At 44.5% G+C, this 14,390-nt stretch overlaps 1 protein-coding gene across 2 annotated transcripts in view; it reads right to left on the bottom strand.

Moving 5' to 3' along the window:
* DNAJC13 (DnaJ heat shock protein family (Hsp40) member C13) overlaps nucleotides 1-14,390 on the bottom strand; it is a 350,519-nt gene that overhangs the window by 41,232 nt on the left and 294,897 nt on the right. For both annotated transcript variants that reach the window (XR_014225354.1, XM_082259499.1), the window contains exons 43-46: nucleotides 12,395-12,511; nucleotides 10,469-10,646; nucleotides 4,096-4,187; nucleotides 911-1,010 (exon numbers count right to left, since the gene is read on the bottom strand). Coding sequence is in view for 1 of the 2 variants with exons in the window: in XM_082259499.1 (XP_082115625.1) it covers nucleotides 911-1,010; nucleotides 4,096-4,187; nucleotides 10,469-10,646; nucleotides 12,395-12,511 (487 nt within the window). In the remaining variant the exon portion in view is untranslated. The remainder of the gene's footprint in view (nucleotides 1-910; nucleotides 1,011-4,095; nucleotides 4,188-10,468; nucleotides 10,647-12,394; nucleotides 12,512-14,390) is intronic.

Genomic DNA, 14,390 nt, shown 5'->3' with positions numbered 1-14,390 from the left:
GCAGCCCGCATGATCCTCTTCATCAGAAGAACTAACTAACGCTGGTAAAATAACAGCTAACAAGAAAGAGAGAAAAAACTCAAATAAAATCCAAAGAAAGGAAAGAGAGCTGAGACAAGGTGCCCCAGCACAGAAACTTCCAGCTACTCCTGACAGCTAGACACATGAAACTGAGTTGGATACAGGAAGTGGAGGGTTATGTACTGAGGGGACCACCCCCTGGGGGTGGGATATGTTAAAAGTCTTTGTACTAACATATTCTATTGCCTAGCTACTCCTACGGAATAAAGGACATAACCCCATTGGTGATGAATATGAAGTGGGCGGCGACTGTCGGAGGACGTAAGAGAAATATATATATATATATATATATATATATATATATATATATATATATGAAATGATATAATGACCCTGACCTTTGACCTAAACACAAACCTTGGAACTGACCTAGATCAAACCTTGATCTAGGTATTTTCTACAAACTTTTTTTTTTTTTTTTTTGTGGAAAGAGAGAGCAAGAGATATGGTGCATTTCTCTCTCCTATTCGCAGAGAATAAAAAAAAAAAAAAAACAGGGGCAGGCTTCACAGTGACTGATCACTGTGATGGCCACATACAGGCTATCACAGCAATCAGGTGAACCAGAATTGGGAGTTACCGGTCCCAATTGTTAGTATGGGACCGGGGGGCTCTCAGTGAGACCTCCGTTACTGTCCCGGGAGCATGCTGCAGGGGGGAGATACACAAAAATGAATCCCGACAGAGAAAAGCCCAGTCCAGTGGGACCGCATATTTGCGGACAGTCTGCGTGAAGGGGTTAAAAATGTGAAGAGTGATTCTGCATCTATAAATAAAATGCTTTTAATTTGTAGTCTGCCAGTTTCCCAAAAGCTACAGCAGTACTTACTTGTTGGTAATGAGTGCAAGAGTGATAGCAAACTGGATAGTACCATAGCTTCTGCAATGTTATTTACACATTCTTGATTACTGGTGACTATGTTGACCACCTGTCACAAGCAAAAGACTTTATTAAAAATGTTATGAATGCTCACAAAGCCTAAAGAATGCAATGAAGTAGTTCAATGGAAATCGAATAATAAAAAAAAAATATAAAAGTATATATACCCATAATTACATATTGTATTTACTGGTAGTACTGGTGGCATTTTGGTTAAAGCGGCATTAAACCTAAAAGAAAAACATTTCTTATATTGCATCTTACCAATTCTTCGATGTAATGGCTGCATTCGTTTTCTTTTTTAGACTCTGATTTTCATCTGGCCAGTAAGTTTGTTGTTTTTCAAAAGAACAAGTTTTCCAGCAGCATGTATCATTTGCATGGATGAGACAAACTATTTAACACTAGAAGGGGTGCTTACAATGATCTGTTTTTATGTAAAACGCTTATCCCAAAAGGAACAAAACAGTTTGCTGCAACTGCTTATAAAGTATTAACTGGAGTTTGGATTCAATTTGTTAGTGTATCTAAATCTGCTAGTACATCTAACACTCCACTTCCCCAGACTGACAATGCTGCTGTCCAAAGGTGTCTCAGTTGCTACTTCATCTAGAATGTGTTACTAGCCAGATCAACAGTTGAAAACAAGCTTTAATGCAGCCATCACATCTACTGATTAGTAAACTACAAAAGTGCAGAAAAGGTCTCCTGAATTTGCTGATATGCATATTTGTTTCAGGTCCGAAAAGCATTAAAAGTCAATGGACAAGATAGATAAGAATAAAACAGCCCTCACATCAGGGTTCCAATAAGACTAAATCAAGAGTCTGTAATGTCAGCACTCAGGCTCCAAGTGTCCTCTTAATCAATTACATCAACTACAAATGAATATAGGGATCCGGCAACTTCAAGCATTCATTAAAGTCTTTTTTTGCTACAGAATGGTAATAGGTAAAAACAGCTATGTTTTGTTGAGTAGCCTTAATCATAATTTTAATAATAATTATAATAATAATAATTTTTAATAATCATAACATTAATAATGTTAGCTGTTTTTACCTGTTACCACTCTGTAGCAAATAAAGACTGTCACGGATGTTTCAATTTGCCGCCTCTCTATATTCATTTGTACTTGAAATAAGTAGGATAGGCATCTAGCATTTTCAGAAGGAAGTTATGGAGCCCCAAGAGATCGATCGAGACAGATTTACTTTAAAGTGTGCGTCAGGAGAAAAAAAAAACATTCATCATCTTATATACTTCCCTCCAATAGAAGCACATTTTCCCATGTATGTTTACACAATTACAAAAAAAAAAAAAAAACTATCTGCTGATCCTGTAAGAAATCAATTGCGCACCTAACTTCCTGTGCGCTTTGCTGCATCAAAATTCCAAGCAAAAATATATGCCCTGATTTATTTATCCTGTGTGAACACTTCCACTTTATACTACAGATATTAGATGAGGTACCCACCTTGTCTAATCTCCATAATATAGGGGAGAAGTTTTTTGTATTTCAGAGGTGTGAAGGCCATAAGTGCAGATAACTATTTGTTTAAATCAGTAGAGAGACACCTAGGGAAACGGTGCTGCTCCTTCATTGATACAGTGCAAAAAGGGCGGTCATCGAAGGACAGGAAGTGTAATACTGGCAGGTGGAAATATTGGGGGAAAAAGCCTGAATAGGATAAAAAAAATTGCAGCCTCTAATCTCCATTGTATAAATTTTTTTTCTGTGGTTTAGATACACTTTAAAGCCTAATATTTGGTGAAGGTTCAGCTATCATTCTAGTGAACCTTTCACGAACCTACACTTATACAGATATCCCCCAAACTCCTGCTAAAATAACCTTAAGCCTAGTAAGCACTTGTTGTTTCTTTGTTCATCCTAGGAGGGCTGAACGGAAAAAAAAAAAAACGAAAAAAACTGATAACTCCAGAAAAGCAGCTGTACTAACAATTCGATGTTAGTACATCAATCTCCCCTGCTGTGCTATTGTGTTCCGACAGAGGGACAGAGAGGGGGAGGGGGAAGTGCCCCCCCAACAGAACACTCCAGTCAGCGCTCTCAAGCCACTGCCCTTTTTCAGTCATGCCCCATCAACAGAAGCCAGTCGAAGGGCCGGCTTGTGCTGGACCGGCTGCAGTACACCTTGGTCAAATGTCTAACATTTGGCCTAGGTGTACTAGGCTTTAGCGCACCTTAAACATGTGCTCTTTATAGAACTCTCAACTCCCACAAGTCAAGATTTGCACAAAAGATATCTTTGGCATGAAGCAGCAGATTATGTGCAGACTCATGCCTTACGCCTCTTCTGTTTCTCTCATTAGTGTATGTTTTCAACAGATTTCTTTTAAAGATAAAATTTAGTGATTTTTTTTTTTTTAATTGCACCAAAGATGGAACTTGCCATCAATGAAAGGTGCCCCATGCTCTGGTGGCTGCAGTATTTGTTTGAAATCCAAAGTCCTCTGCCCCTGGATACCCCTTCAGCGGTGATCTTTCTGTACTGCGGGGATTAATAGGAGTGGCTGCACCTATGACAGGCATCCACCTGGGATGGGTGCTGGTCCTCCAATCCTAAAGTGCTTTTCAAAGTACAGCTGCTATGAATAAAGCAAGGGTCAAAAACGGCAGGGTTTTTTCTTTCAGTTTTACTAATCTTCAGCCTTAGGCCCCTTTCACACAGGCGGACCATTCAGATCCGCCTGTCCGTTTTTTTTGGCGGATCTGAACGGTCCCCCCATGCATCTCTATGGGGGATCGGATGTCAGCGGAGACATGTCCACTGACACCCGATTCGATCCGTCAAATCTGGACGGATGGAAACCCTATTTTCCATCCGTCCAGCGGATCGAATCGGATGAGAACGGACTGACGGTCCGTTCCCATCCGAGTTTTTCCCCATAGAGATGCACGGGGAACTGACAGCTGTGTCTCCGCACACAGCGCGGAGACACAGCTGTCATCCTCCTGCTCAGCGGGGGATCAGGGGCTCGATCCCCCGCTGAGAAAAGCGGAGTCCTGTGTGGAGTTTGACGGACTGCTGTGTGAAAGGAGCCTAAAGTCTGGCTAAATCCAGGAAATCTGTTGGGCTTTCACAACAGGTTTACTTCAAATGATGTTCAGTTACCTCCAGTGCAAGCTGCTGAACCTTTCCAGCTCCATGGACTCGCAATAAAGAAAATATCAACTTGAAATGGCCAATACATTCAGTTTCTGATCCTGAAAAAGAAAATAAGGCTGATTAAAAAAATAAACATCTGAGAAAAACGGTTACAAATCGGAATGCATACTAGCATATGCAAGCAAACACACATGTCCTTCAGCTTTCTTACTGATACCCCTGTACAGGCTTTTAGAAAGTTGGAGAAAGTCCAGAGTGATTTCTCTATAAGGAAGAGGGGTGGGGTTATAGGGAGATGCCTGCCCAGTAAGTGTGCCCTCAAAAGTTGTGGGTCCAATCACCTTAAAGGTACCAGTCAATAACCCAGGGTCTATTAATATCTAGCCTGTGTTCTGTACGTACATTAAAAAAAACATGTTTGCTAATCAATTCATTGCACATACATCAATCAATTTTAAAAGCATATCAAAAAGCAGACTTCCATGACAAGAATATATATATGGATTTTTGTAAAATCTTACCGTAAAATCCTTTTCTCTTAAGCTCATTGACAGACGCAGTCCTCTTGATTAATATCAAATTGGGTTATACTGCCCTCTACAGGAGTAGGACACTAGGCAGAAGGAAAACGTTCTGGCCACACCTTAGGGGCAGTCCCAGAGGGTATATCCTCTCTTTCTCTGCTACAGGATGTTAGTTATGTCACAAAGCAGTGTCAGAGAATTTAACCCAACCCAACTCAAAGTAAAGGGGCGGGTACTGCGTCTGTCAATGAGCTTAAGAGAAAAGGATTTTACGGTAAGATTTTACAAAAATCCATATTTCTCTGTCGCTCATTGACAGACGCAGTCCTCTTGATTAATATCAAATTGGGACGTCCCAAAGCAGTGCCACAAATGAGGGGTGGGATAACAGAAATCAAAATTTAAATCCAGAAGGCCCAACCGGTGCCGACTAGAAGTCTTAAAGGCTCATCAAACCAAAGGATGAGACTCAACTGAAAACCCAACAGAAAAAAACCCTCGAGGTAGACCAACGGTCTCCTCAAATTGCGGCCTGCAAAACCTTGCGGCCAAAAGAGGCATCCGCCGATGCCAACACACCAACTTTATAAAATCTTGTAAAGGTATGAACCGACGACCAGGTAGCCGCCTTGCAAACCTGGACCACTGACGCCTGATGGCGGAAGGCCCAGGAAGCACTAAGCGCCCGAGTGGGGTGCGCCTTAACGGGGAACGGAGGATTCCGACCCTTAATAGAATAAGCCTGTACCACCGTCTGTCTGATCCATCTGGAGATAGTCGTGGCAGATGCAGGCAACCCCTTTTTGGGGCCATCCGTGATCACAAAAAGTGAATCCGTTTTACGAAACGAGTCCGTAGTTTTCAAGTATACCCTGATTGCCCGAACCACATCCAAGGAATGTAACGCAAACTCCCGAGGATGACTGGGCTTAGGACACAAGGAAGGTAGCACAATATCTTCATTCAGATGAAACTCTGAAACCACCTTAGGAAGGAAGGATGGATTCGGACGAAGAACCACCTTATCCCTATGAACCACCAGATATGGGGAACGACAGGATAATGCGGCCAGTTCTGACACCCTGCGTGCAGAAGTAATGGCCACCAAGAAGGCCACCTTCTGGGATAACGTAAGCAAGGGAATCTCCCTGATATTTTCAAAGGGAGGTTTCTGAAGAACCGACAACACCAAATTAAGATCCCAGGGCGGTAAGGGCGTGCGCACTGGCTGAGCCAGGTGCCGCACCCCCTGGATGAAATTCTGCACCAAGGAATGGGTAGCCAAAGGTTTCTGAAAGAAAATTGCTAACGCTGAAACCTGACCCTTGACAGTACTCAACCCCCTGTTGCAGAAAAGCCAAGATTCAGGTCACCGAATAGGCACGTGGAGGAAATCCAAGGAATTCACACCACGCAATATAAGACTTCCATGTGGGATGATAGACTTTTCTGGAAGTCGCTTTCCTTGCTTTAATTAAAGTAGGAATAACTGAAGTTGACAATCCCTTGTCCTTCAGCACCTGAGTCTCAATAGCCAGGCCGTTAAAGCCAGCGATTGTAAAGCAGGATGGAAGATCGGTCTCAGAGACCGCAGATCCTCCCTGAGAGGAAGTCTCCAAGGAGCGTCCGCGACCAGTCCGGAGCTACCAGGATAACTGGAATTCCCTCCACCTCTATCCTGCGAAGAAGTTTCGGCAGCAACTTGAGGAGGGAAGACATACAGTAGCTGATACTGTTCCCACGGGGCGACCAGCGCGTCTGCTGCGTCCGCTCGAGGATCTCGGGAGCGGGCTACAAACCTCTGCACCTTCCTGTTGAGCCGAGCTGCCAACAGATCCACCTCCAGGGTGCCCCAATGAAGGCACAGCTGGTGAAATACCTCTGGATCCCCTTGATCCAGAATCTGACGGCTGAGATAATCTGCCTGCCGATCTTCAACCCCCGGAGTGAATACCGCGGAGAGAGCCGGAACAAACCGTTCCGCCCAACGAAGAATGCTGGCCACTTCGATGGCCGCCAGGACACTCTAGGTGCCCCCTTGGTGATTGACATAAGCCACGGCCGTGGCATTGTCCGATTGGATCCGAACCGGGCTGCCCTGGAGCTGCTCGGTCCAGTAAATCAGACAAAGTCTGATCGCTCTCAGTTCCAATACATTTATCGGTAACCTGGATTCTATCGGAAGAAATGACTTCCCCTGGCTGAGCATCGGAGACCGAAGCCACCAGACCAGAGACTCCCTGGTCCGCTCGCTCAACCGGATCCGATTGTCCAGAGAATCGGGATTCCGATTCCATTTGAAAAGAATCTCCTTTTGGAGAATTCGGGTATGAGACTGGGCATACGGTACGGCCTCCAAGAAGGCCAGGATCCTCATGCAAGTCCGAAGGGAAGGCCAGTTGACAGACAGCAACATCCGAATCGTTCACTGAATCTTCCGGAGCTTCTCTGTAAGGAGACACACCCTTGCCAAGGATGTCTCCAAAGTTAGGCCCATATAGTTCAATTTCCTGGTGGGAGCTAGGAATGATCTTTGGGAAAAGTGAAGAAAACGCTGATGTCCTGCGAAGATGGGGATCTGAAATTAGGCATCCTTGCTGTCCCTGGACGCCAGGAAATCCCCCTGATGCAGGGAGGCCACCCCTGTTCAGATGGACTCCATATTGAATTCTTGTACCCGGACAAAATGATTGAGTGCTCTTAAGTCCAGAATTGGACGCACCTTGCCCTCCTTTCTGGGTATTGTGAATAGGTTTGAATAGAAACCCTGAAAACGTTCTGCTCAAGGAACGGGAACTACCACTCCTTGTTGCATCAAGTCCATTACTGCCCCCCGCAAAGCTTTTAAGCGATCCGGGATAGTGGAATGTTGGAAGGGAAGAATCGCACCGGTAGAAGTGATCGAAACTCGATCTTGTATCCCGACCGTATGACCTCGTGAACCCCTTTGTCCGGGATTCTGGAAAGCCATGGATCCGAAAACCGGTGAAGACGTCCCCCACCCCAAAGATGGGTGGGGGCGCACCTTCAGGCTGTATTGGTCTTGTCTTCAGGTTTGGCTGAGCCGGACTTTTGTTTACTCGACCAGCGTCCTTTGAAACCCCCTGAAGGGGCTTTGGAGGGCTTCCCCTTATCGCCCGCCCCAGTGGAACGAACAAACTTTTTATGAGCGGAAAAGGAAGGTCCTTGCCTGCTACTAGGTCCTTTACCCTTAGCAGTCTGTGGCAAAAAAGTGCTCTTGCCCCCAGTGAGATCCTTTATAATCTCATCCAAGGTGGCCCCAAACCGGCGATCCCCTAGAAAAGGGAGATTAGCCAAAGCTTTTTTGGAACTTTGATCCGCCGACCAGCACTTTAACCACAACACGCGTCTGAGGACCACTGCTGAAACCGATGCACGCCCTAACAAGGGAGTGGCGCCCAGAGCGGCGTCACAGATGAACTGTAGTCCTTGTATAATCTGCTCCATCAAATCGGATGCTGCCGGGGGGATACTTCTCCCCTTTAAGTCACGGCGTAACAATATGGTCCATTCTGTCAATGTTTGTGAAACTAAACCAATGGCAACCACTGGCCTAAAGGTTGAACCTATCAGGGAAAAAATGGAACGGGATTCCGCTTCCACTTTTCGATCCACCGGATCCCTAAAGGACGGAGCGTCCTCCAACGGGATAACAGTGGCTTTATTTAGTCTGGAAATCGGTGAGTCCACCACTGGTGGTACCGTCCATTTTTTAAGGAGGGATTCCTCAAACGGATAGCGCCTAGCGATGCGTTTGGAAATAGCAGGGGTTCGTTTCGGACGACCCCATTCTTCTTTAATTAGATTACCAAAACATTTGGGCAAGGGAAAAACCTTCGCCATTTTGGTAGGCTTGCTAGTACCAAAAGGAATTTCAGTGTCAGCAACCTCTGCCGGTTTAACCTCAAGACTTAAGGTTTCCCGGACAGACACAACTAGTGCGTCCACCAACGCTTCTTCTTGTGCTATGGCGGAGGCAGAAACGTCCTCCTCACTGTCTGAGGAGACCGTACCCGAGACAGCAGCCCCAGAAGAGGGTCCTGCAGCTGCAGTGATAAGCTCAGAATCCGTATCTGAAGTGTCAGATGAAATGGGGGTAGGCGGGGGTCGCTTTCTTGCCCCCGTCCCTGACAGGCCACCTCCACCCGGGATACCAAAGACTCCAAAACTGCTGATAATGCATCAATCATAAGTGGGGCACTGGAGGGTCCTGCGGCCACCTCGAGGGGATCAGGTGGGGATACATGTGTGGCAGGGTCCATGATTAATCCAAGACACTTGCCAGCAAACAAAGAAAAAATTGCAAAGAAAAAAACTTTTTTTTTCTTTTTTTGTAATCCCCCAGCGCAAAAGCGCCCCTCAGTGTTACCTGCTTCGAACCCCCACAGAGAGAGAGAGAGACCCCAAGGGCTCACCACCTGATGCACAGAAGCTTCTACCAAACTGCTCTCAGCGCTGTCCCTTACAGACAGGAAGTCTTTTGGATCGTTTTCCCGGGTAAAGGAGGCGGCTCCGCCCCTTTACACGCCTTCCGGCGCTTCCCCTGCTACTCCTTGAGGTAGCTGGTCATCTCCAAAATGGCCGCCCCCCATGCCGGAGACACGAGGCTACGCAAAGATGGCGGCCCCGCGGGAGGATGGCGGCGGCCCCTGTGGAAAGATGGCAGCGGCCTGCTACACCGTGCGCCCTGCGAAAGGCAGGCATCGGCCTGTGCGGCCTGCGGGAGGATGGCGGCCTGCGGGAGGATGGCGGCGGCGGATGGCGGTAGTCCAGGCAACTGCAACCTTATGTATAAGGTAGGATCATGTCACCCTCTTACATGGCCATCTTAAATAGTAATGCCAGCCACTGACTTCAGTCATGGTCCCTATACAGTGACTTCCGATAGTCAGCTCCCAAACCAAGCCTCCTGGTTCTTATTCACCAAATCACACTCGAGGGAGATCTGTGACACATGCTATAGGATAGAGGAGGGACCCCGGATCAAAAGGGTCCGACCATCCACAGGGGGCCGTGTCTATTCCCAAAACCCGACAGGGGAGAGGGGGAACATACTACTTACCATACCGGAACCGGCGGGCACCCCCTCCTAACAGAACCCCTCTCCACCGAAGTGGGGGGGGGCTGTTGACCAATACGGACGCCGCGACTCAGTTTCCAACTGGTCGTCGGCGTCCCGGCGAGACGTTTAACTCGCAGGGCCAGTCCCCGTCCAGTGGGACTATGTCGCGGCCGACCCAGCGAGGAGCTAGGGCCTGCACGCCCTCGTAGGCTGACTGGGGTGACCACTGGATCTTAACATCCAGCCCGTCGCCCAGCTCCAGCATAATTGCTTGAAGATCTCACAGGAACAACTGGAGAAAAAAGCTGCCTAAAAAAAATTTTCTAAAAAAAATCTTGCCAGGACCAAAGATCCCAGCAAGGAACTTAGGTCCTTACTCCTGACTAGACAGAAAAAAACTAACATCCTGTAGCAGAGAGAGAGGGGATATACCCTCTGGGACTGCCCCTAAGGTGTGGCCAGAACGTTTTCCTTCTGCCTAGTGTCCTACTCCTGTAGAGGGCAGTATAACCCAATTTGATATTAATCAAGAGGACTGCGTCTGTCAATGAGCAACAGAGAAATATATATAAACACACACACACACACGTAAAGTGTGGTCATATTAACCAAGACATGAGATTGCATACTGCAATCTCAGCATTCTAGTTCTAGATAGTTCAAGATACAATTACAGTACTGCTTGCTAGATCAATAATTAGAAGAATTTATTTTTTTAAATCTATCCAGAGCAGCCTCATTTCCTCAATTAAGTAAAAAAGTTCCTCCCTACCAGGGTTGTGTTTTATGACATTCCTTAGTGCTTCCAGAGCCATTTCAACCCTCTGCAGTCTGTCTACGTGCTGATCAGACTCCACCTTGCCGGTCTGGGTCATCGCCATTAGTGTATGGAGGTACTGTGCTTGAGATCCAATGTAATCCAGCAGACTTGCTGCAAAAGCTTTTGGGACCTGCACACACATCAAATACATATTAGATTGATATATATATGTTGTAAAGATGAAGTCATTTAGGACCTGAGCATTCATACCTCTATTTCTACTGCATGGGGCACGTTGGTAACTATAAATGGTAGGGATGCCTGAAGTTGCTATATTACTTGCTATAGGTGTATACTTCTTGTGCCTTAACCCCCTTTGGTTTACCTTTCCTGGAAAAATGCTGCTGGTCATGAGACCCAAGGGCATTTGGTGATGTGACAAGCACCAGACGCCACCTGGAGCAACACTTTCACCAGAAAAAACAGATAGTTCAGCGATATCTCTTTAACTATGCATTTCAGCAAGGCTTCGGTTAACTTTGAGCATAGGTCTGCTTTAACCACTTGCCGACCGCCGCACGACTATCTAAGTCGGCGGTCAGCCCCTCACAGGCAAACTAACGTAGGGCTACGTTGCTTGCTTGTGAGGGTCTAGGGAGCGAGCGCGCGCCCCCGGAGGCGCGCTCCCGCGTGGTCACGGACCCCCCCGCGCGTGTGACCAGCGGACCCGATGTCCGCCGGCCACTCGGCGATCGGCGGGGGAGAGGGAGAATGTCAGGCAGCTTGTGTAAACAAGCTGCCTGTCATTCTCCTCGCTGTAAAGACACTGATCACATGGATCTACTATGTAGATCCGTTGATCAGTGTCCTTACAGCTCAAGCCACAGCCAATCACAGTAGAAAGCACGCCCCTAGGGACACACACAGCCCCTCCCTCCCAAATAAAGTTAACCCCTTCACTACCAGTGTATTTTTACAGTAACAGTGGATATATATAGCACTGATTAATGTAAAAATGTCACTGGTAACCCCAAAAGTTTCAAAAATGTCAGTCAAGGGTCCGATCTGTCCGCCGCAATGTCGCAGTACCGCAAAATAAAATCGCAGATCGCCGCCATTACGCGTTAAAAAAAAAAAACAACAAAAATGACAAAAATCTTTCCCTTTGTTAGTAAACGCGATAACTTTTGCGCAAACCAATCAAAATACGCTTTTTGCGATTTTTTTTACCAAACATAGGTAGCATAAAACAAATTGGCCGAAAATGTTAAAAAATTTTGATTTTTACATTTTTTTTGGGGGGAATTTCATATAAAAAAATGTGAAAAATATTGCTATTTTTGCAAAATTGACGCTCTTTTTTTGTTTATAGCGCGTGATCAAAAAATCGTACAGGTCATCAAATACCACCAAAAGAAAGCTCTGTTTGTGGGAAAAAAAGGACGTCAAATTCGTTTAGGTACAGCGTCGCACGACCGCGCAATTGTCCGTTAAAGTCACGCAGTGCCGAATCGCAAAATACCCCCTGGTCGGAATGGGGGTAAAATCTTCCGGGGCTTAAGTGGTTAACCAGATTGCATATCTCCTTCTGGAGAGACCAACTTCCATATTGCTTGGAGTCTCCTAACTTGTACTTAGTGTTCCAGTGCAGTCAGATGTATTCACCAGTATTAAACAGGAATAAAATAGGACTGGGATACGTTAAGTTTTGTAAGAAAATGGAAGGGATCTATTATGTACATACTAAACACTAAAAATAATTCACAAACTTACAGCTTTTTGTCACTACCCAGAATTTGTGTCATCTTTCCCTGTATGTTACATTTCACAATGGTTTGTTTTTGTTTAGCCAAATTATATAATTTCAGTACACATACTGATACCAGATAGTCTTTACTGACCATCTTAAGCTGACAGTTCTATTCAGAAAGCACTCACCTCCAGTTGGAATGTGGGTTGTTCATTATATACCCGTACAAAAATCTCTCCAACAATGAGCTCCTTGGAATGATCACTGAAAACAAAGTCGGCTCCAAAGCTTTTCTCACATTCTCCCTGAAAAAAAGTCAAAGACATACTCAGCAAATAAAAAAAAAAAAAAAAAAGTATACTGTAAATAGGGGTTATTATAAAATAGCTAGACAGGAAGCCAGATTAACCAACTGAATGATGTACTATGTAAGTATATAGGGTAGGCACTACTCAATAAGGTGAATCAATAATTGTGCGTTTCAAAATGGAGAGGTATGTATCATATCTATTAACATAAATACCCCAAGGTGAATATAAAAGTGACCAGTGCAATGTGGGTATGTATCTTCCACCTAAAAGTGTTGAGCAAGGTTAAAATAATGCTGAAAAAAATCCCTAAAATGATGCTAGATGACCAAACAATTATGTTGCACCACTAGAGGAAGTGTGAGTCCTACATATACACTTCTATATAATAATCCAAGCAGTGTTGGTTGTTGAATGAAAAGTGCAATCATATAAAGTGCCAAGTGTATAAATAGTCAAATGAATAATCAATTAGGTCATAATAATAGTGCCAAGTGTTAAATATCCACAATCCACATTAATATGTGCTATTAAATTAATAAAAGCACAAGCATATAAAGTGCCAAGTGCATGAATAATCAAATAAAATAAATACAACTGATAAATAAGTATTAATATATAGTATTAGTGCCAAGTGTTAAAAGTCCATAGTCCACATTGATATGTGCTTGATTCAATAAAGTAAACGTGCCAGTGATCCATTGCAGACACTTAGACAGATGAGTATAAGTGATCCGTGCTTTTCTGTGCTCCTTAGTGCATAGAAGGCTGTGCAGTGCTTTCATCCAATGGTATTGCACTCACCACATATCTATCCCCAAAAAAGGGGTATCAGGCCTTTATTCAGTAAGGTATCTCCGGCGTCTCCGTATATTCCTCGCCAGGTTCACATGGAAAGAAAATTAAGATAGCCCATAGTGTAGCAGTATAATATAGTTATTGGAAAATAGCAATATCCACTCACAGTACAAATAGCGCTGTTCAGTATCGTGGCGTCTCTGCCGGATGTCCAGGTACTGTGCGTTCCCTGGCCTGTAGCCAAACAACTGGAATTGACGCAATGACGCTCAAGTCCCGCCTTACGTAGCGCCGCTCCTGATGACGTCAGACTGAAAAAACGCGTTGGATATTGCTATTTTCTAATAAATATAATATACTGCTACACTATGGGCTATCTTAATTTTCTTTCCATGTGAACCTGGCGAGGAATATACGGAGACGCCGGAGATACCTTACTGCAAATAAGGCCTGATACCCCTTAGTGGGAATAGATATGTGGTGAGTGCAATGCCATTGCAGGAAAGCACTGAACAGCCTTCTATGCACTAAGGAGCACAGAAAAGCACGGATCACTTATACTCATCTGTCTAAGTGTCTGCAATTGATTACTGGCACGTTTACTTTATTGAATAAAGCACATATCAATGTGGACTGTGGACTTTTAACACTTGGCACTAATACTATATATTCATATTTATTCATCAGTTGTATCTGTTTTATTTATTTGATTATTCATGCACTTGGCACTTTATATGCTTGCACTTTTATTAATTTAATAGCACATATTAATGTGGATTGTGGATATTTAACACTTGGCACTAATATTATTATTACCCAATTGATTATTCATTTTATTATTTATACACTTGGCACTTTATATGTTTGCACTTTTCATTCAACAACCAACACTGCATGGTTTATTATATAGAAGTCTACAAGTAGGACTAACTTCCTCTAGTGGTGCAATATAACAATTGTTTGGTCATCTAGCATAATTTTAGGGTTTTAAGCATTTTTTAACCTTGCTCAACACTTTTAGGTGGAAGATACATACCCACATTGCACTGGTCACTTTTATGTTCACCTTGGGGTATTT

This window comes from Pelophylax lessonae, assembly GCF_965119305.1.
Source record: "Pelophylax lessonae genome assembly, chromosome: 5".
Lineage (NCBI taxonomy): Eukaryota > Metazoa > Chordata > Amphibia > Anura > Ranidae > Pelophylax > Pelophylax lessonae.
The sequence above is the reverse complement of the archived record's forward strand: the minus strand, read 5'-3'. Positions and strand labels throughout refer to the sequence as shown.